Source organism: Capricornis sumatraensis, chromosome 9 (assembly GCF_032405125.1).
Source record: "Capricornis sumatraensis isolate serow.1 chromosome 9, serow.2, whole genome shotgun sequence".
In the NCBI taxonomy this organism is placed as follows: domain Eukaryota; kingdom Metazoa; phylum Chordata; class Mammalia; order Artiodactyla; family Bovidae; genus Capricornis; species Capricornis sumatraensis.
This window is the reverse complement of record NC_091077.1, coordinates 19,742,535-19,769,750: the sequence shown is the minus strand read 5'-3', so window position 1 is coordinate 19,769,750 and position 27,216 is coordinate 19,742,535. Positions and strand designations below refer to the sequence as shown.

At 58.2% G+C, this 27,216-nt stretch overlaps 1 protein-coding gene across 1 annotated transcript; it reads right to left on the bottom strand.

Annotated features, from left to right (window-relative positions):
• Positions 1-185: 185 nt before the first annotated feature.
• On the bottom strand, positions 186-27,216 carry SH3GL1 (SH3 domain containing GRB2 like 1, endophilin A2). Its single transcript, XM_068979497.1, has 10 exons — positions 27,045-27,216; positions 5,440-5,508; positions 5,048-5,120; positions 4,120-4,263; positions 3,604-3,737; positions 3,336-3,494; positions 2,892-2,995; positions 2,136-2,260; positions 1,919-1,975; positions 186-1,595 (listed from the first exon to the last, which is right to left on the bottom strand). The coding sequence occupies exons 1-10, from the start codon at positions 27,087-27,089 to the stop codon at positions 1,399-1,401; spliced, it is 1,107 nt and encodes a 368-aa protein (XP_068835598.1). The 5' UTR covers positions 27,090-27,216; the 3' UTR covers positions 186-1,398.

Sequence of the window (27,216 nt, the reverse complement as noted above, 5' to 3'; positions counted from 1 at the left end):
CAGCTGTCTCTCAGGTGCTGTGACTGTGGGGAGGGCCTGAGCTGGTGACCAGGCAAGTGACAGCCACCCCTACCCCTCCCCCTTGCTGCAGGCTGGTGCCCATGCAGGCCCTGCCCTGGCCGGAGACCCCTTGGGAGGGCTTGCCCTGCACCACCACGAGGCCAGAGACTGTAGAAAGAGACATTTAATACTTTTTTAAAAAAACATCAGGATTACATTTGGATCTGCCCCAGGCTATGACATCTGTGCCTCCTCCAGATGCTGGTTAACCAGGGGGCCTCAGGGACGAGAAGGGGGGCCTGATGTCCTTGGGGGCTTTATCAGTCACCAGAGGAAAGGAATGTGAGCCAGGCCAAGGGTCCCCTGCTGGCCTGGGCAGCTGCCTACCTTGGTGTGGAGGAGATGCCTGAGCCACTGTCCAGAGAGGGTGTGATGGCTGGCTTGGGACAGGGAGTTGCCTGGGACTCCCCAGGGGTTCCAGCACCAGGGCTCAGGAACATTCACTTGTCAAAGCCTTTGTGCTTGACCTTCCACATAGTGGAGGCTGGGCCCCCATGGTCCCATGTGTGTCTGTAAATGTGTGTGTATGTATACACGCACTATATGCTGGTCATGGCAGCTTGTGCCAGAGAGAGATGCTCCCTGTGCTTGGCTGGAGATGGGGTGGTGGGCATGAGTGTGTGGGATTCAGTGCCCTGCAGGAGGGCGATGGCCTGTCCTTGGGGGCCCTGGCCTCTGAGACACCCAGCCTTGTCTCTTCGTGAGCCCCCAGCCAGAGGGAAGGGGCGAGGCCCTTCCAGGGAGGTGACATCTGTAGGCATTCATGGGCCCAGGGGACCCTGGAAGGGGATTTAAAAGCAGGGTGGTAAGTCTCAGCCAGGGTGTCTTGCCTAGACCACCCCATCACACCAACGTTCAGTCCCAGCCTTAAGTCTCTGGGCTGTGAGGGATGGAGGTGGGAGAGGACATGTGCACATGTGTGTGAATGTTGGATGGAGACATGAGAGGATGTGAGTGTGCATGTATGTGTGTGGATGGAGGTGGGAAAGAATGTGTGTTTGAATCTGTGTGTGTGAGAAAGACGTGGGGGGAGAGAAGGAGGTCCACCTGGAGTCACCCATCCCTGGAAAGGGGTAGGAGTTAGTGTTTCTAAGAGCACCTTAGTGTGAGCCTCCTGGGGCGAGCGGGTAGGCCGGGGGCAGAGTCGAGAGCAGCAAGATGGGGAACACTGCCCAGCCCCAAGATGGCCACGTGGAGTGGGGAAGGGAGCCCCTTGGTGGTGAGTGCTAGTGTAAACGGGGACCCTGCTGCCCCTGGACCGGCAGGAAGCAGGCCACCCCGCCGGCCACAAGCACTGCCCTGGCCGTGTGGAATGCAGAGATCTGGAAGGAGGGGTGGTCACTGGGGCAGCGGCACCAGCACCTCCACGTAGCTGAGGGGGAAGAAGCCTGACTGGCCGTCCAGCATGCCCTCGTACCAGTTCTCATCAATCTGGTTGGTCAGCGTGATGATGTCGCCCTCATGGAAGCCCAGCTCCCCATCGTTCTCAGGCTCGAAGTCGTATAGGGCCTTGCAGCTAGGCTGGTCCAGGGGTGCTGAGGTTGGGGGGGTGGTCCAGGCTGTCACATGCCCCAGGCAGTACGCAGAGTGATGCCACCTCCCCTCCTGCCCAGCTGCCTGGTCCTGCCCACCACCTCCCATGGCTGCCCAGAGTAGGAGGTGGCGAGGGGAGAAAGACTCTGGGAGGAGCTGGCGATGCCTCATGGCATCAGGGTGTCAGTGAACAGAAGCACACAGTGCTTGGAGCAGTGAGGGCCAGCTCCGCTTCTACTGGAGGTGGGGAGGGGAGGTGGGGGAAAGGACCCTAAACCCCAGGTGGGAGCCCGGGGCAGGGCCTGTGCCCATGGGGGACACTCACGCATGCTCCTGCTGGGGGTCCGAATGGGCTTGTCAGAAGATCGGAAAGATGATGAAGCTGCTTGCAAACAAAGCACAAGGTGGACCGAAGATGCTGGGGTGGGGCCTGGCGCCCATCCCAGGGTTGGGTGGCGGGGGCTCTCACAGGGAACTGGCCCTGTGGCTGGGGGCTACCCTAAAAGGGGCCTGGGGCAGAGCAGAAGCCTCTTCCTTTTTACCTGTGATCTTGGGGGCTGCGGCACAGGGGAAGCCCCCGTTGGACTGCTCAGGCTCTCCGAGGTCCAGGAGCTCCCGCGGCTTGGGCTTATACTCCCGTTTGGGGCGTGAGGAGGCTTCCCGCATCCTGGAGGGGAGTGCGTGCATGTCGAGGTCAGCTGCTACCCTGGGACTCAGGGTGCGTGTGGGGGGCTGTGTGAGGGGATACTACGCACGGAAACACTGGTGGGGGTCCCCTGGTGTGCCTCCAAGGCTGCCTGCAGGCTGGGCCCCACTGAACCCAGAAGCCTCCTTGGTGATGGCTGCCCGGGTGCTGCTGCCCCACAGACACCCTCCCCACATGAGGGAACCACCCCCACTAGGACTTCCCTTCTCAAGGTCCTGGGTGCCTCCTGACTGTGAGATGGCCCTCAGGGCTGAGTGCCCAGGGAGACAGGGAAGGAGGAGAATGGCCTTCCAGGGACAGTCGAGCAAACCTTCTCCCCAAAGGACATCCCAAGCCTCTCCTCTGGGACCAGTGGGAGTATGATGAGGTCTTGCTGTCTCCTGGAACCCCCACCCCATGCAGCCTGGGGGTTCTTTCTAAAAAGGAGGTAACCCCCACCTGCTGCTGCTCACAGCAGGGTGGGGCTCCCCAGGGGCAGGTCATCCCCCAGGCCCTAAAGGGCTGGCCCAGGTGGCCCCAGCCCCAGGCCACTGGGCCTCCTAGTTGGCAGAGTGGGCCGCTATTCACAGGGAGAAGCCGGGGCCAGACTCACCTTCGCTTGAGCTTGTCAGCCAGCTCATCCAGGATCTGCACGGCCTGCCGGTGGTAGTCCAGCTGGGCGTCCACCAGGGCAGAGAGCTGGCTCACCTGCTCGATCTGCAAGGGATGAGCCAGGGCTGCAGTACGGCCCTCCTGACCCCCATCTCCAGCTGCTTCCTGCAGGGAGCCTTCACAGATTGCTCTGGACATGGGTCCATCCCTGCCTGTCTGCATGACCCTTGAGCTGCAGCTGGAGGAGGGTGAGGGGCCTGAGGAGACCTCGAACCCTCAGGCAGCCAGTCACCCCCTTGGGTCCTCTTGTACCCACTTTCTTTCCTTCACATCCTAAACAGGCAATAAACCCACCCACGGCCCTGGGAAGCTGGCACCACCTCTGGGCTCATTTTCGGGGCTCCCCCAGGGTCCATGAGGAGGGGTGCGCAGCCTGCATACGCACATCAGTCTCCAGGAGGTGGTGCATACTGGTCTCCGCCACCTCCTTGGACTCCTCAAACTTCTCCATGGCCTGGCGCAGCTCCTCGTCGGGGATTTTGCCCTGCCGCTTCTTCTTGTAGTCGAAGTCCAGGCGGCGGCCCTCCAGCTTCTTCAGGTGGTGCTACGGGCCAGGACGGGGGTCAGGTCTCGTGCCCAGGGCCTCAGGGAGGGCCACCCTGCACCACCTCCTGCTGGGAATCTGGCCCAGGCAGGGCTGGGTGGGGGAATACCTGGATCTCCTTCAGGTCCTTGTCACACAGGTTCTGCAGAGGGTCGATGAAGTTCTGCTTGACCTCAATGTCCAGGGAGTCCTTCACCTCAGCCAGGCGCTTCATGGACTCCCCGGCATCCAGCAGGGCGTCACCTAGGGAGAGCGTGGGGTTGGGGAGGAAGCTGTCACAGGAGGCCTTGGCCTGCATGACGAAGACACATCACCCCCAAGGGACCCTGGAATTTGACCTGGAGCCACAGGGGCTGGTGTGACAGCTGTTCGTGAGCCACCCTCCCAGCTCTCTGAAGGCACCCAGGTCCGGCCTGGGTCAGCTGTGGGGGGATGCAGCTTTCCCAAGGCCATGACGCTGTAGACAGTCCTCATGGGAGACAGAGGGAGCTTCCAAAGAAGCCTCGACTGCTCTCTTCCATGGAGCCAGCCAGCCCCGGAGAAGCTCCAGAGACTGCCCCATGTTCTCAGGCCCCCTCCACCCGGCGCCCCCGACCCCATCCAGGCCCCCCCACCTCGGCCTCACCAAAGTTGGACTCGCCGCCCAGCTCCTTCCCATGGCGGATCATGCACTCGCCCAGCAGGCCCTCCGACTGTGGGTAGCCAGGGTTCTTCACCTGCCCTCGGATCTTGGACACCGTGTTGAGCATTGTCAGCTTGGCCCGAGAGGCTAGGAGAGGACGGGCCAGATGGGGATGGGGATGGTCTTGAGGAGCCGCCAGGCCTGTGCTTGGCCAGCACCACTGGCTGTCCTTCTCTGCCCATTCATTTCTGAAATGCTCCCCCAGCCCAGGGAACCAGAACCTCCCAGACTTCTCTCCTGGGAGCGCTGACAGTGGGCAGGAGCTGGGGAGGGGGGAAAGGGAGGTGTGCTGCTTGAGACCCCCAGAGAAGCTGGGTAGACAGGTCTAGGTGTGGACGGGTACAGGCACCCCTTTTCCAGGGGTTGGGGTGGGGGGACAGGCACGCACCGCCAGCAGCTCCAGTCCATCCCTGGCACAGGCCTCAGGTGGAGGCGGCTGCTGGTGCTGCCTGTCTGGCACCCATTCACATTTCACCACAGAACCCAGCAGTCCCTGTCTCTCTCTTGGTCCCGAGACCCCACTGCACGTTCAGAGGCAGGTACACAGCTGGGGCCTGCCAGCCAATTCACACTAGTCCAGCGAATTGACTAGGAGAAAAACATGCTCTTTTCTGCTGGGACCACTAGCTGTAAGGGTAATTTAAGGCTAGGATCACGAAAAATGGGAGCTGACAGATAAAGCGGTAGGAGACCCTGAGGACATCCTTTGAATGCCTGGATCCAGCCACGCCTGAAACCACCCACCCCTGGATGTTTCAGTTCTTTGGGCCCATGCCCTTCTTCTTCATGCTTCAGTAACCAGAGGACTCCTGACTGCCAGAGACCTGAGGAGTTGGGGTGCAGACCCCTTGCAGCTGATAGGTGCCCCTACCTGGGTTGGGCTGCAGGTACTCAATGGTTCTGGCCAACACTTCTGTCACAGCCTTGCTGGTGACATCCACCTTCTGTGAAGAGAGTCCATGTGTGGAGTTTCAAAACCATCAGGGTGCCTGAGGCCAAACCAGGAGCCCCTGGACAGCCCTCAAGCTGTCAAGTTCCCTGCCTGCCTCAGCATCCACACGGGAAGCCCCTGCTGCTTTGGGGTCTCTCTCCCTCCTTGCTGGCGGTTGCGCTGTGTCCCTACCACTACCTGCCCAGAGCTGGGGGAGGCCTGAAACCCACCCAGACCCTCCCCATGAGCCTTGCGGACCCGAGTGCTCAGGGCCAGGCTCTGTGGGGGTTGGTAACACTGCCAGGCATCAGACAGGTGCGTTCTCCCATTACCTTCTCCATCTCTTTGAAGTCATCGTCAAGCTTGGTCCCTTCTGCCCCTCCGACCTTCTCACTGACCAGCTGGGGGACAAAAGGAGTGAAGAGTGTGAGCCGAGGAGGAAAGCGAGGGCTCAGAACGGCCATGATGGCTTCCCAGGGATGCTGGACATGGCAGCCAATGACGGGGGAGGGATCTAAAAGAGGTCCTTGCTCCAAACCTGCACACTCCCGCAAACCCAGGGTCTGTCCTGGGGGGGACCCTCTCTGGTCATGCCCACATGGTCAGGCTGTGCTGGCAGCTCCACAGTCTGAGAGTGTCCCCCACCCCCACAGGGCTGTGCAGACTGTCTGGGTCCCCCTTATAGGCTGTGGTGCCCATGCCTGGACAGTGTTGCTATAGTTCAGCTCCAGGTGAGGGGCCAAGGCTCACGGAACTGTGACCTCCCTCTCCCACTGAACTGCCACTCAGGGAAGGAATATTGCAGACCACTGCTCTGCATCTCCCCTGCCCCCACCCACCCCCTGGGGCCAGTAATGAGCAGGTCCTGAGGCCAAATGACGAGCACCAAGTGGAAGGGAAGACCAGTCCTGCATGGGCCAACTGTCACGGGGCCGGAAGTCACTTCTGGTATGGGCACACACACATGCACGCAATTTCCTAATGGCTGGCAGCAGTCTGCCCACCCCTTGGGACAGCTCCAGGGGCTCCTGAGGGCAGGAGCCAGCACTGTTCAATGACTGGCCCACTGCCTTCGGCCTGTGTGGTCTTGGGCTATTGAGGTCACTGGGCCTCCATTCTTGCCTCTGTAAACCTGGGGTGACAGCTGTGCACTCCCGGGACTACTGTGTGCAAGCATGTGCTGGGGGGGGGCTCCCATGATGCCTGCACTGCCCATCCCAATGCCCCATTATTTCTCCTGAGCATCCTGTCTCTCCATGGAGGCAGAGCTGCAGGGCAGGCCCTGCTGGTGACCAGGCTGTAGGGCCTTTATCCCTGCCCTGCCCACCCAGGGTCTGGGGGCGTTGCTCAGGTAGCTACACACCCCGGCCAGTCAGGGCTCTCACGGCAGCTGCACCCTGGAGTCCAGAGGGCATGGGGCACAGGCAGGAGGCAGGCCTGGCTCAGGGACCTCCTCAGACAGGCAGGGGCTGTGCACCTGATTCTGACTTTACAAGGGAAGGCCTGTCTCTCCTATAGGTGTTTCTGGGGCATCCCAAGTTTCATGGGACGGTTTCACTTCTTTTGATAACAGCCAAACAGGACGTTCTCAAATTCAGTGGTTGCCAGAGGGAAATGAGTGAGGTGTCTGACGTGAGATGAGACACTTCTGGTGAACCGGGAGGGCCGCTGAAGCGCCAGGGCTCAAAACCACACCTTCCGGGCCGAGGGCCTGCAGGGACCACGTCCTTCCTCTGAGTGGGGAGGGCACGGGCAGACCCCATGGCCTCTTCCAGGCTCCCTGGTAGTGTCACCTCTGGGAGACCCCTACAGTTACCACGTGGGCCCTCCTTGTTCCGGCCCCTGGAGGCCCCGCTGGGAACATCTGGGTCCCTACCGGTCTCTTTGTCCCCCCAGCCCCCACGAGGGAGCGCTAAGCTCCAACCCCTTGGGCTGACTGGCCTCAAGCCCCTTCTCTCCAAGGCTCACAGTCTGGAACTGATGCAAATGGGTGAGAGGATGACAAAAGGCCAGAGGGAAGAGAGGGAATGGGCAAGCCACAGGCCAAACGCAGCGAGAGCATCAGGGAAGGGAGGGGCGCTGAGGGCAGGGTCCCTGAGGAGGCGAGGACAGCTTTCCAGAGGAGGGGCAGGGGGCCCCCAGGAGATCTGCAGGCAGGGGTGCTGCCCAGTGAGGCTGTGGGCAGGACATGCCCACCCAGGTGGGAGGAAGGACTCTGATGCTCAGTTCTGCCCAGGGACTCTGCACACACCCTCTGGGGCGCAATGAGGGCGGCAGCGCCACCATGCAGATGACACTTTCACCCGCAGCTTCGGCATCCCACACCCGCACAACCTGATGTCCCCAGCCTGTGGGAGAAGGGCCCGGCAGGTAACGGGGTGTGCCCTCTCTCCTGTCTGTACCCAGAGCCCCCCACCCCATCCATCGTTTCACGGTGGAGGGACTCACCCCACTAGCTGAGGCCTGCACAGCTGTGGCACCACCTGGGGTGGGGGACAGCTGAGCAGGTGGCTGACTGCTACCCACTCTCCTGCAGGGCTGTGACGGCAGTGGTGTGGGAACCATGGCCTCCTGGGCCTGTGCAGCTGGGTGGGAGCCTGAGCGACTGGCAGTGGCCCACACTGGCTGCCACCATGACACCCACGCTGGTGCCTCCCAGGGGAGTCATGGGGCCAGGCCTGGCAGCAGCCTTTGGACATGAACTTGCTGCTGCCTGTCGGACAGGCCTCTCGGATTGCAGCCTGGATTCACTTCTGCCCTGGGAGGCACTTCCCATGTTCCATAAAAGTCCAGAACAGCGTCTTTTCTGTTAGAACAGGAAGGAGGCTGGGCAGCTGCCTGGTAAAAAGGCTCATGAGTGGTTCTGAGACCAGCCAACAGGTGTGCTGCCGAGGCAGGGTCGCTCTGTGGCCCTGTGAGCACAGGCCTTGAGTTTGTCTGGCCCCTGTGACAACGGCTCTATGGGGGCACTGCTGGCCTCTGCACATCCACCCAGGCAAGCGCGCCTCTGACCACACAGGGGGCTCCCTCTGTGGCCGGTTCCTCCAGTGCTGCCTGTCTGGGGAAACTGACCAAGCCAACCCCCACCACGTTTGGTCTGACCTGATTTGTTGATGTCGTTCAGTTGCTCAGTCCTGTCCAACTCTTTGTGACCCTATGGCCTACAGCCTTCCAGGCTCCTCTACCCATGGGATTCTCCAAGGAAGAATACTGGAGTGGGTTGCCATTTCCTTCTGGGGACCTTCCCAACCCAGGGATGGAACCCACGTCTCCTGCATTCGCAGGAGGATTCTTTACTGTCTGAGCCACCAGGGAAGCCCGGCCTGTATTATGCCTCCAATATCCTCTGGGAAGAGTGCCCTGCCCTCAATTCAGGCTGCAGGTAACTCCAGGGCGGGTTGGGGGCTACAGCTGTGGTGTGAACTGAGGGGCACCCGAAGCTTTGGAAAGGTTACTGCCACTGAGCGGGTGGAAGGACCCCCAACCTGTTTCCCTGAGAGCTGACCCACTCGGGCTGCTCTGCCAGGACGGCCTGGATTCAGCCGGCATGTGGACCTGAATGGTGGGATTTAGATGACACGCTCATGAGTTGGCCCAGTTCAGGCTCCCACGTTGAGGAGCAGCAGAGCTGTGCGCTCTGAGGACAGCAGTCCTGGGCACCTGGGGAGGGAGTGAGCCTGGAAGAGAGGTGGGTCCTTGCTACTGAGCACCTGCACAACCTCCACCCACGAGAGTGGCCCCATGGGCACTGATACTAAAGACCAATAGGAAGAGGGGGCTGTTCTCTCAAAAGACAAGTGCTCTTCAGCATTCTAGGCCTTTGGCCACATTTGGAGAGGAGTTAGGAATCTGACACGCGGGAGAGAAACAGAGAACGCACATTGGAAAAACCCCAAAACACAGGATGCCATGTGCCAAGAGCCGACAGAGCAATTGCTCCAGGAGCTCAGTGGAAAACAAGAAGGCAGGAGAACCTTCTGTCCCGGAATGGGGGCTTGGGGATGGATGGCAGAAGCTCGGATCCTGCCGAATGGGACATGCCGAGGGGAGGCCTTGTAGTTGAATAATCTTGGCAGGGAATCCTGATCAAATACAACATGGAAAATAAACGGCTGACTATCTGCAGGCTCGGTGACCCAGGTAGCCGATCCGCTTTGATGAATTAAGAGTTTAAAAAGAGCAGCGGGAGGAGGCTGGCCCAGAGGAGTGGGAGGTGGGGAGAGAAGCAGAGCTGCTCAGGACCTGCGGTCCAGGATGGATGCTCCGCACGTTCTGCTCAGCATTTTCATGCCTCATGAGCCAATGCGCTGGCCTGGGGGGCCACCACCTCTTGAGTTAACAGCGGAGGTCCCTGTCCTATCCCAGCCCCTCTCCTGCCCTCCACCCAGCTAGCTTCTCCCTGCCTGCCAGTGACTGCTGGAGAAGCCCCCACTTCTCTGTCCCTCCTCATAGGGAGAGTCAAGCCCAGTGCCAGGCTAGGGGCTGGGGGCAGCCACTCTCGGGCCGTGGCTGGAGAGCTGGAACAGACGGCATGGGACAGGTGATGAGGGTGAAAGGGCCTTGGGATCCAGCCCCCACCCATCCCCTGGATTTGGGCCGGGGAACACCCTGTAGCTGGGACACAGGGACCCAAGACTCTCAGGCATGAGCACTCCTGGCTCCAGTCTGCGACCACCACAAGGAGGAGCCCACCACCTTGGCAGAGACTGTGCTGGCTCTGAGGAATGCCCCTCTGGTGAGGGAGAGAAGGCAGGGGAGGCTGGGTGAGTCGCAGCGCCCAGTGCGGTCTGGGCTGGAGCTCACAGCACAGGGTACCCCACACTCAGAGATGACCAGCCCAATGATCCTCGGCAGGGCTGAGAGATGCCTGAACGGGGAGGCCAGCATGGGGACGGGATGGGAGGAACATGGGGATGGACATGATCGCCTCCACATCCCTTCCGACTGCGGTCCCCTCCCTGCCGGCCTCCTAACATCTGGGAGCTGCTCGCCAAACATCTCAGAACAGCCCCTTCTACTTTCCTTTACGGCCTCCGTCTCATGACTTGGAGAGCCCATGAGGCGGACAAAGCCAGGCTGGCCTGCTGCCCAGTCGACACACAAAGCCTCTGGCCTTCTTCTTTCTGCTTGGGCCCTGGGCCCCTGACTAGGGGGTGCTGGCAGGGACTTGGAGGGTGAGCTCAGGTGACTGACACCTTTCTTACGAAGGTGAGCTGAGGGTGCTTCCGAGGAGGTGATGTACCATGCAAAACTGCCCCAAAGCCCCTGTCGGTCCCTGCCTGCAAACCTCCGGTGGCTCCGGGTCGGGATGATCTCCAGAGTCTGGGCCCCCATGAGCTGCTTGAGTATGAAATGCCTGCCAGCAGGGGCGGAGCTTGGATTCCAGGCAGCCTGGCTCCCACGTGGCTCTGAGTAGAGGCCATGAGGTGTGGGGCTGGGCCCCCGCCCCAAAGGGCAAAGGAGGGGTGCCACTGAAATGAGGACCACAGAAACACCATCCACACCCACACGAGGCTTCATGTGGAGGGCAGTGATCAACACCTCCGCCCAGGAGACCGGCAGCAAAAGCCTGAGTGCTCTGGCAGCAGGAGAGCCTCCTCCATCCCGGGCCTCAAGTGCAGACCTGTGAGCTGACAGAGCAGAAGGCACACCCCTCCGTGAGGCCCCACAGAGCGAGGTGTCCTGTCGAGTCACAGCTTCCTTCAGCAGAGTCACAGCTTGCTTCAGCAGACCGGGAATTAAGGTCAAGCCTCTGGGCATGCACTTCCTCTCCCCCTAGGGACCAAAGCTAAACAGTTTGTGACGGCAGCTCTGTGAACAGGAGCAGAGAAAACCCTCCACTGAGTACCATGACCACTGGATCTGGCCCCAAGGGGCAGACACGGACCTCCAGACATGGTTCCACACAGCATGTCGGGCTGTATGTGGAGCTTGAGCTGTTCTCTCAGCAGAGGGGGTGGTACCTTGGGCCTGGGGCTGGCACGGAGATGCAGGCTCAGGAGCAGCACCCCTGGGGTCCCCAAGACTGCAGGGACAAGCCTGCAGCAGGGCTCCCAGGCGGCGGTGGGCTGTTGCTGTGGAGACGAGCCTGGCCTGGGGGCCTTGGTCAGACCTAGCTTCCTGCAGTCCGAAGCCCCCTGGCTTCTCTGCCCTGTGGTGCTCCCTCCTGCCTCCCTGCAGACTCTCCTCTCAGGACTGGCTTGGTGGGCAGGGAGCTGAATGCCGTGTGAGTCCCAGCGGCCGCTCCCCTGCCTGGCACATGCTGCTGAGATGAGGGGGGAGACCGTTACATGAGAAAAACCCCCTCAAAGTCACGTCTGGCTTAATTCAGAGTCTGATCTTGACGTGGCAGGGCACCGGGAGCAAAGCAGGAACCAGTGGCTGGAAAGAATGAACCGGAGGTGGCAGCAGTGATGGGAGGGGACAGCTGCTCAGGGACTGTCCAGGCTGTGATGAGCTGGTGGACGAGGTCCCAAGACAGAACAGGGTGCAGTCCGACCTCTGCTGTTGCAGGCTTTGGGGGTCCAGCACCCACAGCCCTCCCACCCGTCATGGCAGACACCCAGAGCTGCTCCTTCACCCCTAGGCTGATGACCAAGTCCCTAGACCCCCCATAGCAATCACACTGCTGTCCCCACGGGGCCCCAGACTGGCTTTACCCGTCACGAGGCCCCTGTGGACCCCGGAACCCTCTCCCCCTGCCTGACTCAGGCCTGTTCTGCCCTGGCTCAGCCTCTCCTCACTCCTCCCAGGGACTCAGCCTCACAGGGCCCCCCACCTCGGCCTTGCCGGGCTTCCTGCCCAGGGCAGCTCCCAAGGCTGGGAGGATGCAGGTGGTCGTGACCCCAACTGGCTGGCAGGCTTTCCCCTCACAGCCCAGTGGCCCGAAGCCACAGGCCCAAGTGCTCTCTGGGTGCTCTGTGGAGGGGCGGGGGCCTGGGGTCAGGGCTCCACAGCGCCCAGTCCCGCCTCCTCTGGGGACCACTCCCCACGCTGACCCCCAGCCCCCTGAGCACTGACTCCAGTGATGGCTGGTCCTGGGATTGCTGTTAAGGTGCCAAATTCCTCCACGAGAAAGCAGAAGCATTGGACAAGAACCGTTCCTGCTCTCACTTGTGATTAACCAGCTCCCAGTGCATTCGGTGGAATCGGGGAGGAAGCAGCCCCCTTGGGCGCTGGGACGGCTGTGGGGCGGCTTCCAGGTGAAGCACTTCTGCTTGTTTGGGGGAGGGGGGGAGGCAGGACTGCTAGAGGGGAGGTGGGCCACATTAGGTGTGCATCTTCTAATGTGTCCACAAAACACAGCAGAGACGCCTAGTTCCTGGGACCTGCAGTCTAGCTGGCCCTGTGGTCAACCTTGAGGACCCCAGAGGAAGGGGTGGAGCCACGGAGACCTCCAGCACTCACTGGCCTAGCTGCAGCCGCCGGGGAGTCGTCTCCACCTCAAATTAATAAGTGGAAAGACTGACAATCCAGGAGGTGATGTACCTTGCCCAAGGCCAGGCAGTGAGGTGTATATGCACACGTGTGCGTGTGTGTGAGAGACGAAGCCAGACAGCAGGGGTGACTGGGTCACCTTGTTCTAGAGGCTGCCCTGCGTTTCCCTGATGTTGCTTCCTCACTTCAGAGATTGGCTGGGATGTCAGGGTGCCAGGGACGCAAGATCTGACTACAAGCCCCACCCCTCCCACCTGGCTGGGGAAGCATCCTGGTGAGTATGAGGTCATATCCCTGCCCCGAGAGCAGGCGGTCAAGAGGATCACAGCTGTTCCTGGACACTGATGGGAAACACATTGGGGATGGCAAACCAGGACGACACCCGGCCCGTGGTGAGAGCACTGTCCGGAGGCAGAAGGCCTGTGTTGGGGGACCTGGCGGCTCTGCCCCGCACCTCCTGGAACTCCAGTCTCTCACACTGCACCCACCACTCCAGGGTGGCCTCAGCCTACAGCCCCAGGGACATTACAGAGCTCTCTATGAATACCAAAGGCACATTGGACCGTGAGCTGTTCATGGAGGGGGGACACCAGTCACACGCAGACCCCTGAGCAGGGTATGATGCCACCTACAGGGGGAGGATCAGATGGGCCCGCCCCCACCCTCACTGAACAATCCTGCCCCAGATGCTACTCGGGGAGGTAACGGGCCAAAGCCACAGGGCCAGGCTGAGATATCGGGAGCAGAGCCAGGTAGGGGCTCAGGATTCTGTCTCCTTGGGAGAAGGGAAGAGGTGGGCCTGACCCAAGCTGCCACCCCAGGCTGTGTCAAGGATTTTTACCCTACAACTGCCCACGATCAAGGCTCATCTTTCAGGAATGAATTCCACCTGGAACTCTTGCCAGTGCTGAAAAGCCCAGGTGTAAATTGGCCTTGTACATTTTCATTTTTCATCTCAGGGATGAGGAAGGAGGGCTGTGCGTCACACAAGCGGGAAAATCAATTTCAGATGAAAACTTATAAAAAGAAACACCCAACCCACAAACAAATGAGGTCATAAATCCCCTGAGTCCTGCTGGCGAGGCCACACCTGCCCTGCACTGCTGCCCCTGAGCCGGAGTGCGCCGTGGGGGAGCTGCCGCCTACAGACCCACCAGGGGGTGTCCAGGCACACAGCAAACTTCTGTCCAGCGTGTCTGAGTAAACAAGGTGTTTCGCAAACTCATCTTTTTGTCAATGGCAGAGCTGATCCAGGCGCAACCCTTCAGGAAAGAGACAGGAAACAGGGCTTGGAAATCCTGTGAGGCTCACGCCCAGCTGTTCAGCCTCCAAAGGCACTGGCGCAAACTCTGCATCCAATGCCATCGCTATAGCTGACCACAAAAGAGGCTGTGGACACCAGAGTACATGTCTCGAGGAGGGGCCACGTGCACCCCAATGACAACAAGCTAAGGTGATGAAAGCCCAGAACCCCTGGAATGCTGTCTCCCCGTCTCTAACCACTTCCATTCTGAAAGGCCTAACTAATGTGAAGCTACCTCTTCCAGGAAGCCCTCCTGATTCTCCATCACCCACCTTCGAAGGACCCAGGTAGGAGGAGCCTGACCACTGGCTACCCTCTCCCATTACCTCCTCGCTGAAGGCCAACCTCGCACTGGCCCAGGCTCTGTTCCACAAAGGCGCACACTCACCCTGCGTCAGAGGCTCTGCTGTGCTGTTCCTTCTGCTCCAGATTCCCACAGCTGGGTCCTGTCCATCTGGCCCCCCTAGAGCTCCCTCCTCAGAGGGGCTGTCCTGACCCACCCATCACTCTCTTTCTCTCAAGCCCACTGGGCTCCGAGTGAGCGACCCAGGCACTTCTGTACAGCCCATGCTTGGAACTGTGTCCAAGACTAGAAGCGCTTCCTTGATACTTAGTGCCCGTGGGAGGAAGGAAGGACCTCACACGGGTCTGACCTCATGGCACTACTCCACACGGCTAAGCACCGAGGACCTGAGAGACAACCAGATGACAGCATCCCTAACCCCCGTACCCCCCCCGCCCCGCCCACTTTCCTTTGTGTTGCTTATGGGAAGCTCAAGTTAGGCCGAACTCTGCCTGGGGAGGCTGCCTGTCTACATCCCCACTCTCCACTTGAAGTCTGCCCACAGCCGGCCCCCTCACCAGAGGGCAAAGGGAAAGTGTGCAAAGGAAAAAAGTCTGAGCAAGATGGGCCCAGGCTGGGGACTCCTTAGTGGCTCAGTGGTGAAGACTCCACCTGCCAATGCAGGAGAAATGGGTTCGACCGCTGGTCCAGGAAGATCCCACACGTCACAGAGCAGCTAAACCCGTGCACCACAACCACTGAGCCTGTGCTCTAGAGCCTGGGAGCTGCAACTACTGAAGCCCAAGTACCGCAGAGCCTGTGCTCCGCGAGAGAAGCCCCCGCAAGCAGAAGCCTGTGCAGCACAACTAGAGCGCAGCCCCCGCTCACCCCAACTAGAGAAAGCCTGCGCAGCAACAAAGACCCAGCACAGCCAAAAATAAAACCGAACGCCGGGCCCAGGCCGATGCGCATCCAGGGTACTCTGGTCCCGAAGTGGGGTGGTCTCCTATCGACAGAAGCCCCCGTGAAAGGGGTGCGCCTGCAGTTTGGGAGGACAGGACATGAAAAAGGCAGGCTGACAGGCAAACAGGCTTGAAGGCCAAAGGGAAACAGCCCCCAAACTGGTCAGGCTGCAGCCAGAGAGGCCACACACCCGGGGTTCGCGGATCATCAAAGGTAGGCTCAAGGGGAGGAAAGAAGCTCCGAGTGGGTGCTGAGGCACGCACCCTTATCTGGCACACCAGCTGGGCGGTGACAGCAGGTGACTCAGGGCCACTGAGACCAGTTCTTCAGGTGTGGCTACCAGAAGCAACTGACTGGGTGGGCCACAATCCCAGGACAGCACATGGCAAGCCAGGGGGGTGACCAGTCCCTCCTGGGCCACGAGTCAGATGCCAGCGCCCTGCCACCCTGCATGGCTGCTCCTCCCTCTGTCCCCCACCCTATTTGTCCAGAGGTACCTTCCCTTCTGACCTGCAAAGTCAGTCCTGAAAACCTGGAGCAGGAAGGAAGGAATCTTGGCACAAGATGAGACCAAGAAGGGCTTCCAGGGCCAGATGGGCCCCAGATCCTGCTGCTCCTGTCCCCTGGCCACCATCCCCTGCGGTGGCAGCACCAGGGGAGGGAGCTGCCCCTTCTCAGGAGGCACAGCAGGACTGGCCCACACACTCTCTGATGTTACTGTCTGCCCCAGTGGTTCTCAGGGCCCATCTCCTCTGTCACCTTTATTCCAGCCAATAGCACCCGGGATAGCCTCCCCTCCCCACCTACACATGCCCTGTCCAGCTAACTTCCCACCAGCTGCCTGCTGTTGACAGGGCGGGTAGCGCCCAGCAGACGGTAGATCAGTATTTGCTGAGATAACAGACCCCCGCTCTCAGGACCTCTGGGGAGAACACCCCCAACCAGGGGTGTCAGCAACGAGTCCAAACAAGGGTGTGTCCATGAGCTCCTGGGGCAGGGCTGAGACATAGGGAGCAGCGGGGGTGTCAATCGCAGACAGCCTTGTGTCTTAACGTCAACCCCTCTGAGCCTCAGTTTCCTCGACTGCGAAATGGGGAGCTGATGATGCGCTGTGGGGTCTGGCCAGGAACATGCTTCAAGAACCACAAGCTGCTCTGCAAAGATGAGTCTGCTGTTCCCCACATGATGCAAAGCCCAGGGAAAGAATAAGCCCAGGAGGGCAGGGAGCTGGCGGTGAGGCCCCGCACAGGCACAGTTCAGAGGCAGGACATGCAGAGCTACTAGAAGACTGGGATGTGAAGATGCCCGAGTCTCTGGAGTGAAGGCCCTCTGCACACACCAGGATACGTGTGAACACTGCGTGAACTATATCGCCAGCAGGCTGAGGTCCCAGCTGTCCCTGTTTACCCAAAGCCCCTAGAGACCACAGCCCAGACTCCAGAGGGCTCACGGTACTCCATGTGCTGCTGATGGGTGACACATATTCTAGAGCTCTACTTGGAAGCAAAGAACAGGGTTTGAGGGAGGAGGATGGGCAGCAAGCCCAGCATGGCTCCTGCCAGCCTGTGGGGCGCCCCATCTCCTCCTGCTTCTGCTGGCCGACCCTCAACACCCTGGGGGGCTTTCTGCCCTGACCCCCAGGAAGTCCCACCCATCCCATCATGGCACATCAAGAGTCGGTCTGTCTTTCAAGATGGTGCCAGTATACACCCCAAGACACCATGCTTACACTCTGCATGTAGGAGACTGTGCCCAGCTAAGCCAGGGTGTCTTGCCACATTTGCCAAGATGGCTGGGCAATGCCTTTATAGTTTTTTGCAGGAGAAAAGCTGCCCTGCCTTGGTCCCCAGATCTTCCTTCTCTGTTGTCTCCTTGAGACACGTGTCTGGTGTTGCCATTTCCTGAGCTAGGAGCAGGAAGAATATTCCAATCCCTCTTCACCTGATGACGATGGTCTAGGGGCCAGGGCCTCCTCCCCTCCCCCTCATACCCAGACAGCCTCTGCTCCCCTGGCAGGGCTGAGCCCACAGACAGGCAGTGTCTGGGCTCCTGGACCACCGCAGGGCAGCCGTGACCCGGAGGCCCCAGTGTCCAGGGCTCCCAGGGAAACCTGCACGCTGCTCTCCCTTTTCTTCCCCGTGTCCACGGTCAAGGCCAAGGCCTGGGTCGTCTCGCGAGTCGCTCCTGGCTTCTCCGTACTGGGTGTGTGTCACAGGACCCTGCGTCACATTTGCCCTAGTTCAGTTGCTAAGCCGCCGTCACCCTCCCACTCTGAGCTGATCTGCCCTGACTCTGTGTCATGCCAACTGAAGAGGTGGTGCTTAAAATCTACACGGTCATGTTAAAAGGGCAGTCAGTAGTCTAGGACTTGCCTGGTGGTCCAGTGGCTAAGACTCCATGCTCCCAATGCAGGGAACCCGGGTTTGATCTCTGGTCAGGGAGCTAGATCTCCCCTGCAGCAACTATTCTGCATGCCACGACTAAGACCCCTTGCAGTCAAATAAGTAGATAAAAACAAACACACACAGCAGGAATCTAGAGGAACTCTGGGACCTCACCTGGGGCACACCCACATGACTGCTCACAGCCACACTGAGAGCAGAAACGCAGCAGTGGCCTCAGTGCCCGCTGCCAGAGGAGGGACACGTGGTCAACACATAAAGGACCACAGGGAGCTGTGGAAGTGAACCTGAGTCACAGGCTTCGGGTGGATGAAGGGCGCCAGCAGTGTGAATGGAAAAAGCAGACCGAGAAAGCTGCCCTGGGACGCTGTTGAGGCGCTGTGAACTTGAAAAACAAAGCTGCAGGCTCCCCAGGGGGGAGTTCACGTGCGGTGACGCATCAGGGAGGGGCCTGCAACACTCAACCATGCTGCGCGTGTTCACTCAGCTCTCCTGGGGGCCTGGCTGTCGGCGGGTCACTCTAACCCTCGCTCGACATCCAAGACAGTTTAGCACCAACTCAAGTGCTTGGAGAGGGATGTGCCCTTTATGATGCACTAGCGCTGCCTAGCGTGGGGGAGAGTAGCTGAGCACACACTGCCTGGAGAGCAGTCAGCTCCCCTCCGGGCGCGGCTGGAAGTTGAGCGGCCTCCTAGACTCAGACCAGGCAGAAGGCCCTCCACCCTAGTCCCCTGGAACAGCATCCTTGCGTCCTGGGTCCCCGACGTACCCTGTCTCCACAACTTCCCATGGAGGCGTCCCAAACCCACAGTGCCTCCTACCTACCACCGGCCAAGGCCAAGGGCACAAGGTGCTCTGGGGTGAAAGGGGACAGGAGGCCACTGGCGGGAAAGGCATGGTGATGAGGAACCCAGAGAGGTGTGAAGTAAATGCATCAAGGCTGGGGGAGGAGGAGGAACCTCAGAGAAGTCTCTGGGGCATCACCCACACCAAGCTGTAGCAGGGCAATGGGTGGGGAGCTGCAGCTGCTCCAAGGCTCCTTGGGGCCGAGATGCTGACCTTGCGGGACAGCAAGACTTCCCCAGCTTGGAGGAAATGCCCTAGGAGAGGAGATTTAGGCCAGCAGGTAGGGGTAGGGGACATGGAAATCCTTGACCCCATTCCCTCGGCTGGCCTCTTCTGGACAAAGGGTGGCCTTGACAGGCCAGGGCTGCCCTCCGGACTTCAGACAATTAAGGCTCTGATGATCCGAGGCCATCAAGTTGACGGACACCTGCTGGGGTTGGCCAAGGGGCCTCAGAGTGGGGAGGCAGGTGCCAGGGGATGGGGAGGGAGTGCTGCCTGAAGTGAGAGAGTTCCCGGTTTCCTTCCCTAGTCTCTGCTAACTCTTGGGGCCGAGATCCAAAATGACCAGAGAGAAACCATCAGTCAACTGCTCCCACTTCAGAGAAGGTGGGACTGGCTTGAGCTGTGCTGGCCAGCATGGTGTCGGGGGACTAAGCACACAGTCTGAACAGGGACACAGACTGTCGGGCCTCCTCCTCCCCAGATCCTCGAGAAATCCACCCTCACCCCAGAACTCTCTCCTCTGAGACTTAATTCAAGCCTGCAGGAGTTCCTGGTTCCACGTGAAGACTGTAGGGGCAGGGGAGGGGTGCCAAGAGGAGAGAGAATGCACGGGACAAGTGAGAAAGCTAGTCCTGCCATGATCCCCTTCCAGTACCCTTCGTTCTGGCTCGGAGAAACTTCCTGGTGGATACTTGTTTTTAAAAATAAATTACTTTTAGGCTTTTTTTTTGGCTGTGCCTCATGCCATGTGGGATCTCAGTGTCCCAACTAGGGATCGAGCCCGTGCCACTGCAGTGGGCGTGGAAGCACAGTCTTAACCACTGGACTGCCAGGCAAAGTCCCGGTGGGAAACTTGTGGTTTCACAATTCTTTTCACAAGAGAGCAGACCCCAGCTTCAGAGGTCAGGAATCCAGGAAGAATTGATTACACTGCTTTGTTTCTACTGTATATGGTGATCCTGTTACTATGATTTATTACAAGAAATAACATTAAGATCCCTTTTAAAAACAAACTTAAAAAATGAGTCTATCTGAAGGTCAAATTAATGAATTAATTCAGACCCCGGGCTAAGAGCTTGGTGCACAGTATTTACTGCAGGCTTAGATACTGAGGAGATAGATACAGCGGGCTCCCAAGTCCTCGGGGCAAGGACAGGGAAGGACAGGGAAGGTCAGGGCTGGGCCTCAGGTGCATTGGGCCTAGGAGCCCGTTGCATTGCCTGTACCAGCCAGCCGGTCTGGGACCACCATCTAGAGGGCGGCTGGGTGTGTTGTGACTGGGGATGAAGATCTGGAGGGGTGAGGGGCGCCAGGGAGAGAACTCAGGTCCAGGAAGGAGAAGGCCCAGAGGCAGGGTAGCAAGTCCACAGAGGGTATCAACAGGGCCAAGCAAAGGACAGGGAGAAACCTGGCTGCCTGTTGGAGGAAACAGAAGAGGCAGAAGGCGGCCAAGGGTGGAAGCCACAGGGGAGCCGCTCAAGTCCAAGAGCTCAGAGGTCCAGGAGCCCAGCAGGCTTCTGAGGCCAGAGTGGTTGAGCCCAGGGATCTCCTTTCCCCAGGAAGTTGGGCACCTTCCGTTAAGTTTGGATCTGGCTGTCGGGTTGGAGCAACAGAGACTGCCTGTGACAAAGTCAAGTGCAGGTTCCTCTGGGCCTGGAGCCCTCAAAGCAAATTCAAAGCAAAGGGGACAACCTCTGAGCTCAGGTGACTTATTTTTTAAACCAGTCGGACCTGTTCCTGACTGAGGCCTCGCTGGCCACCCTGCCTCACACTGGTACCATCATGGCACCGACTGCCCCACGCCTGCTCTGGGGAGGTGTCCACCATTCCTGACAACTTGGTCAGTGAGCCATGACCTGCAGGGACCTGGGCCTGTCACCACCCACCAGGCAGCCCCCTCCCCCCTCAGGAGCTCACGCCCAGTGAGAGGAAAGCGTACTGGGTGTGAGGATGTGCCCGGTGTGCAGAACGGGGGCAAGAGACCACTGGGCCAGAGGCTGGGAGGGAGGAGAAGTACTTCCGGAGAGTGGACTGAGAGGCGGCAAGGATGAAGGAAAACCCCAGGGTCTGAGGGCAAACAGGAAGTGGACAGGAGAACCGGACAAGGGTGGGGTAGGAGGGAAGCTACAAGGCCAAGCGGACCTGCTGGACTGGAGTGTGCTGTCCACACGCGCGGGAGGGTGGGGAAGGAGCTGACACGGCACCCCAAGTCACCAAGGGATGCTCCCCTCGGCAGGCCCAGCTCTGCCTTCTCTCTCATGCCCAGATGGACATCCCACTTTTGCACTCTCACAACCCACAACTTGGGGCAAATGTCTCTTGGCCCACCTGATATTCACTGAGTTCCTCAATGGCCCCTGGGCGGGCTGTCTCACACTGGGGACAGGGCACGGCACCTCTGGACGACTGTAATACCCAGGTGTGGAAGTCTGAGCCACCGGCAGCAGCTCTTCCCAGAGAGGCAGCGATTGATGCTGAGTCAGGTCCTTTGGAGGAAATCGCACGTCTGTTTTCCTGCTGTGGTTGGGACTCTCCGAGTGACCCTCCTCTCGGGCCCAGTCAGCAGGTTTTTCTAGGAGCTGAGTGGAAAAGGAAGACGAGGCCATCCTCTGGGAGCCTGGGCTAGTGGAGCCTGGGGGACTGCTCAACAGGAAATGAGCACAATGTACCCAAAGTACAGCACTAGGGAGAAGTGGCTGTAAATTCAGCCCTGGGGAGGGGGGCAGGGAGAGAAAAGGCGGTGTGAGGAGAGAGAAGAGGGGGAGGGGAAGGAGGAAGAGGGAGATGAGAAAGGAGGGGGGCAAAGAGCAGAGAGCAAGCAGCTGCTGCTAGTCTGACACATTCCTCCATTTGGCTTTCCAGGGACGGCTTGAGAAAAAGTCCAGAAAGATCACCCCTAACGTTTCCCCGGGGAAGGGCCTGGGCAGGGCTAGCGGGTAAAGATGCCTCCACAGGTCTGCAAGCTCCCAAGCCCTCCAGTGGCTGGGAGGCTCCAGCATCAAACCCTCCTTAAACCTCAGAAACCTCCCCCTGCCCCTCCCCCGACCTTGGAAACCATAAACAAGACAATTGGGCTTTCCTCCCCTACTACCCCAGCCAATGGCCTGATGCCTCTGAAACCCTATGGAGGAAGCTGGCTGTGAGCCCCAAATAAAGAACTAACTTTCCCTAGACTGGGTCAGTCTCAAGATATTGGCAACAAAGAGGAGAGGGCAGAGATAGGGGCCAGGGCAGCACTATCTGTGGTCCCTGACCCAGGGTCAAAGGCTTTGGGACATGCAGGCCAGAAGCAAACGGCAGGCCCGAAGGGCCCAGTTGCAGCCTGTCAGTTTGTCCTCTGAGGAGAGACACAGAGGGCTGCACAGAGGGGCACTGGAAGGGCAGGCGGAGCACTCAGGGCCCTGAAGGAGGCTGGCTCTGGAGGGACGCTGGGGGGACAGGTGGGTGGACGGCACTGTTTTCTGGGTTCAGTTGCTAAGTCTGCGACAATTCTGGGGTCTCAAAACTGTGATAGCCTCCAATTCCTGAAGCTGAGCAGGGAGATACTGAGAAACCTCTCACCTAACAGGCTCTTATTAAGTGGCACACGGAGTATAATTAAGTATCCTACAGCCTGGCCTCAAAACACACCCAGATAGGCAGGGCGATCAGCTCCCACTGAGTTCTGTGATAAACTGCCTTTACTACACCCAAGATTCATGAGTCACAGTGAGCTTCAGGCTCCATACACAGCAGTTACGAGCAGTGGACTGAGAACATGATGAGCCCCTGGTCCTGGCATGTTAATAACGAAGAGCTGCAGGATGCTGCCTGACTCTGGGGCGCCTCCCTGATGGCGAACAGTAGGTCCTGCCCAGGTCAGGTTAACCTGGTTTTACGGACAGGCCTGGGAAGCATTGGAGATGAGAGGCCCCTGCTTCCTTCGGGGAAGGGCAGTTTTGGGTTGCTTCTGAAGCTCCACAGCCCAGCCTACAACACAGGGCTGGTCACTGTAACCAGCTAGCTTGTGAGGCAGGATGGGATCATCTCCGCCCGGGGTCCTGCAGGGACACGGTGAGGTCAAGGGTCTTCCTACGGATGAGTCAGCAGAATGGTTTCCTGCAAGAGTGGACTTAACCCAGTTCCCCGCCACACGACAGCCAAAAGCCCTTCCCACATCTGCTGCCCTGAGGCAGAAGGTTTTCCGGGAGTGAGTGCCTGCAGCTGCTGGGCTCAAGGTCCTGAGCCAGAGACCACGCCCACCCCCACCCCCAGACCTTGCCTGACACCTGTTACTCCCAGGCTCCATACTTTGATTCCTGCTGACACTTAAGGGGTTATACGTTCCAGATTTTTGTGTCCTAAGATCACCCACGTCTGTTACTCAGCACGCCAAGTACTTTGCTGGGAAATCAAGAATGTGATTCCACAAAATGAAGTTTAAAAAATAGGTCGGAGCAGGCAGTATATGGGAGACCTCTGACATTTCCCCAACTACTGCTTACTCCTACAAGTTGGGGTCGGGGTCCCCTGGTCCTTCCCCACCCCCACACCTCTCCCATGAAGTTCAATCTTTCCTCCTAGACACCAACGCGGGGCCTAGAATCGAACAAACGTCAAAGTTACGGGATACGGTGGTCATGAGTTCCCCTCCTAGCTTGGATGGAACCAATCTTTTAGTTCAAACTCTCTCCCTCCTTTCAGGCAAAGAAAAAAAAAAAAGAAATCAGGCCAGCATTCCAGGCGGCTGCCAGATCTACCCCTAGTTACACTCTCAGATCTCCACATAGCGCAGCCACAAGAATGACCAGGAAACCATCAGCAGCTTAGGTGGAAAGTAATGTCACCCACACACACTACAGTGACAAGTGAGCTGCTGAGACTGGAGCTCGCTAGTGGGTTCCTCAACCCACCTCTATTCCCCAGAAAGACTCATACAGGCATCTCCCCCCCGTTTAGATGTGCACAAAGACCAGGCAGTACTGACTGGCATTATTACATGGGGAGGCGGGAGAGGACCACAACCACGGGCCCGGGACAGACACCTACTTCTTTTTCTGCTTTATGCTATGGATTCCTCAACGTTCTCCAGTTCAGCCTGTCAGTGACCAGAAGTAAAAACTCACAAACTTCCCACTCAAGCTCAAATCGCTTTTGTTTAAGGCCTGAAAGCTTTCACCAGAGAGGAACTGTTTGCGGAACTGGTCATGCCAGCTACCGGAAGCTGGTTTGTCACCGATGTCATCAATGAGGGAGACCTGCCGGAAACCAAGCTTCTCTACTCCTGGCTCTCTGTCACGCGTCTACCTTTCTCAATTTAGAGACGACACTGTTACAAGCCCTTGAAATCAAGAACCTGTTTCAGAGCAGCGCTTCTCAACGTTGGTGCTTCTGTCATTCGGACAAGATAACTCTTGGTGGTATAGAAGGCTGTTCTGTGTGTTACAGGGTGTTTAGCAACCATTCCTGGCCACTACCTACTCAGTGCCACTAGCGTCTGCTCCCCAAGGCCTGACAAAGCCAAATGTCCCTGGGGTGCTGCACGGAGAGGAAAGGGAAGAGGGAAGGGTTAGTCACCTCTAAGTGAAGAGGTGCCAATACAAGCTTGACAGATGCCAGTAGATACTCTGGGGTTCTTCTGAGGACCCCAGGGGAGATGTGGTGTCTGGGTGCTGAGTTTTACATATGTGTCCATCTGCATATATCAGGTTATCTCTTGTTTCAAGAATTAGAAAAAGCAGGCAGCTGCCACAAGAATGCCCAGGAGGGATTTCTGTTGTTGCTCTTTGGTTTGGTTTGGGTAAAATTATCCTCACTTTTCTCAAACTGTAAAACAGGGTTTCCCAACCTCAGCACTGCTGACATCTGGGGCCCAGTACACTGTAATACAATTACCTCCCTCCAAGTTTTGACAGCCAAACATGCCTCCAGACATTGCCAATGTCCTCCAGAGGGTGGAACTGGCCCTGGCTGAGAACCACTGTCCTACTGGAAGACAAATGCCCCCCAATCCTTTGGTGTAGAAAGGGGAGTATGCTGACCCTTGGGCCAGATAAAGTGAGACTGAGACTGAGATCAACAGAGACTGGTTTAAAACATGTTCACTTGGTGAACCCTCAATATATATTAAGACTCAACAGGAATGTTACCTGGCCCAGACGATCCTATCCTGAGGACACAGAAAGAGGATGAAGGCGGTGTTTCTAAAATCAACACAAGAAATACACAGAGAGGTGGACATGTCCAGACCCACAGTGGAGGTCTATGGAAACTATTGCAGAGGGAATGGAACACAGCCAGGGTGATTCTTGAGAGCACAGCTCAACAGGGACTTGGTCACGAGGCCAAGACGGCGGCTCTCAGAGGAGGGCGTGGCCATGGCGGTGATTCTTCGGGACTGGGTCCCAGAATGCCGCGATAATAAACTGATCTGAACCACCAGCTTATGCTGCACTGAGCTTTCCAGGTTTCTAAGCGCTCCCTCTAAGTGCTACATTCAGGTCTGAATGCAGGGCCTTCTTCCTTCCCTGAGAGGAAAGGCTCAGGTGGACACCCTGAGAGCCCCAGCTAGTCCCTCCAGCACAATGGGTCTTCTGGGGGCAGGATGGGCTACCAGCCTGAGGGTGGGGTGGGGAGGGTTTCCAGAGACCCATCCACAGGAAGGAACAAGGTGGCCCAGGAGTTCTTCCAAGACCTACAGTTCTTACATGAGGGGCTACATCAGGGTGCAAGATAGTGAGCAGCACTACAAAGTGCTCTGGTCAAGTGTGCAGCGAGGCGGGGCGGAGGGGGAGGTAGAGGCTTGCTGGGCCAGGCCACTCATTCCATCCTGCTGGGGCACAGGGCTGTACTCTGAGCAACAACCCTAGAATCCATCTAGATTAAGTTTCTCTTCCTCCAGTGTTTAGCCTGGAGTCAAGAGACAGACCCCAAATATCTTTAGCGCTGTCTAGGATCATTACTTTCCCCCTCAAGGGGCCAAAGGTCCCGGCTGTGTATCACTGGGGACACATTTCTCTTCCCTCCCGCTGGACCTCTCCAAGCCCTGGGTTAAAATCTGGTTTGCCAGCACTGCCTAAAGGATTCCTATGACCATTGCTCGCTCCTCCTGGAGTCCATCCATACAAACTCCAAACCTAAGATTCTTAAGGGATGGAGAAATCTGGGAACTTTTTGGATTTGAGCCTATAAACTGAATTTTACATTTGCCTAGTTTTCTGAAGAGCGGATCCACTCAGCTTTCACCGGATTTGTGAACAACGGGGCCTGGAATTTCCAAAACACCTATTCTGTCCATCACAAGTAGAACACTTAAACATTCTTGGATTCCACATTCCACTTCTGGGAACTTAACCTGTAAAGCCAATCCTACCTGTGAGCAGAGATACTCACTGGCTATTCATAACAGTACTGTACATGGCGGAAAACTACTTGAAACTATCTAAACATCCATCAATAGACAAATAGTTAAAAAAAAATCACGGTAGACTTCATGGAACGGAATATCACGTACCCATTAAAAAGATCCAGGAGGAGGTAGAGGAAAAGCAAAGGAGGAAGATGAAATACATGACATCTTATCTCTTCAAAAGAACAAAACAAAACAACAGAATTGAGCAGTAGGCTCTAGTGCTGGGGCTCTAGGGGGAGGGGGGAAAAGGGGGGTTCCCCTAAAGACATCTGGCAGCATAGGAGACATCGGTGGTTGTCACAACTGGGGGAGCTCCTAAATCGACTGGGAGGGGGCCAGGTGTGCTGCTCAATGCCCCAGAGTGCCCAGGATGGCTGCCAGGACAGAGAAAGACCCGAGGTGGAGAATTCTGACTCTAGTATGATCTCCAAGACACAGTTAATGAAAACCAGCAAGTACATGGTTCTATGTAGACCATGCTACCACTACGTGGGTTTTTTAAAGAAGAGGCGTACACTTCTCTTTGGTTAACTGGTGACAGTCTTGTTTCTGGGGAGAGGGACTGGATGTCTGAGGAACTGAAGTGGGAAATTGACTTTTCACTCAATCCTTTCAATTCTGCACCCGGCCCACTGAGAAGGCTGTTTGTCATCTTTGAAAAAAAGAATTGCTCTAGACACAGAATTCCCTGCCCCTGGGCTCTCTGTGTCGACAGCCTCCGGACGGCTTCTTCCTCTTCTCTCTCTCCGCTCCCTCCCTGACCTTTTAGAGGGAAGGACAGGAGGCGAGGGATCCATGTCCGGGAACAACCTCTGGGTGCATCTCTGCTCCCCTCCACCGTCTGCCCACCATCCTCGAGGAGACTGGAGCCCACATGGCGGACAGAGCCTGGGCGCCCTGGCACGCAGACCCTGTCCATCCTAGGCTGTACCCACCCTGCGAGGGACGCGTGCCAAGATCGCCCCCTCACTACCTCCGGTTCCCTCCTGAGTCAGGGCCAGGCCTGGCATCGCCTGGCCCCCCTCCGAGCAGTCTGAGCCCGGGGCTCGCCGCACACCACCCCACCCCGCCCCGCCTCGGCCTCCGCTCACCTGGCTCGCCTTGTAGAACTGCTTCTTCAGCCCCGCCACCGACATGCTGCCTCCCGCCGTCGGGCCTGCCGCCCGGACCCAGCGAACTGGAGGGACCGCGCAGGCGACAGGTTTCCGGGCGCCACCAACCCCCAGCGCGCCTCAGCGGGCCCCTACGGCACCGCCTCCGCCG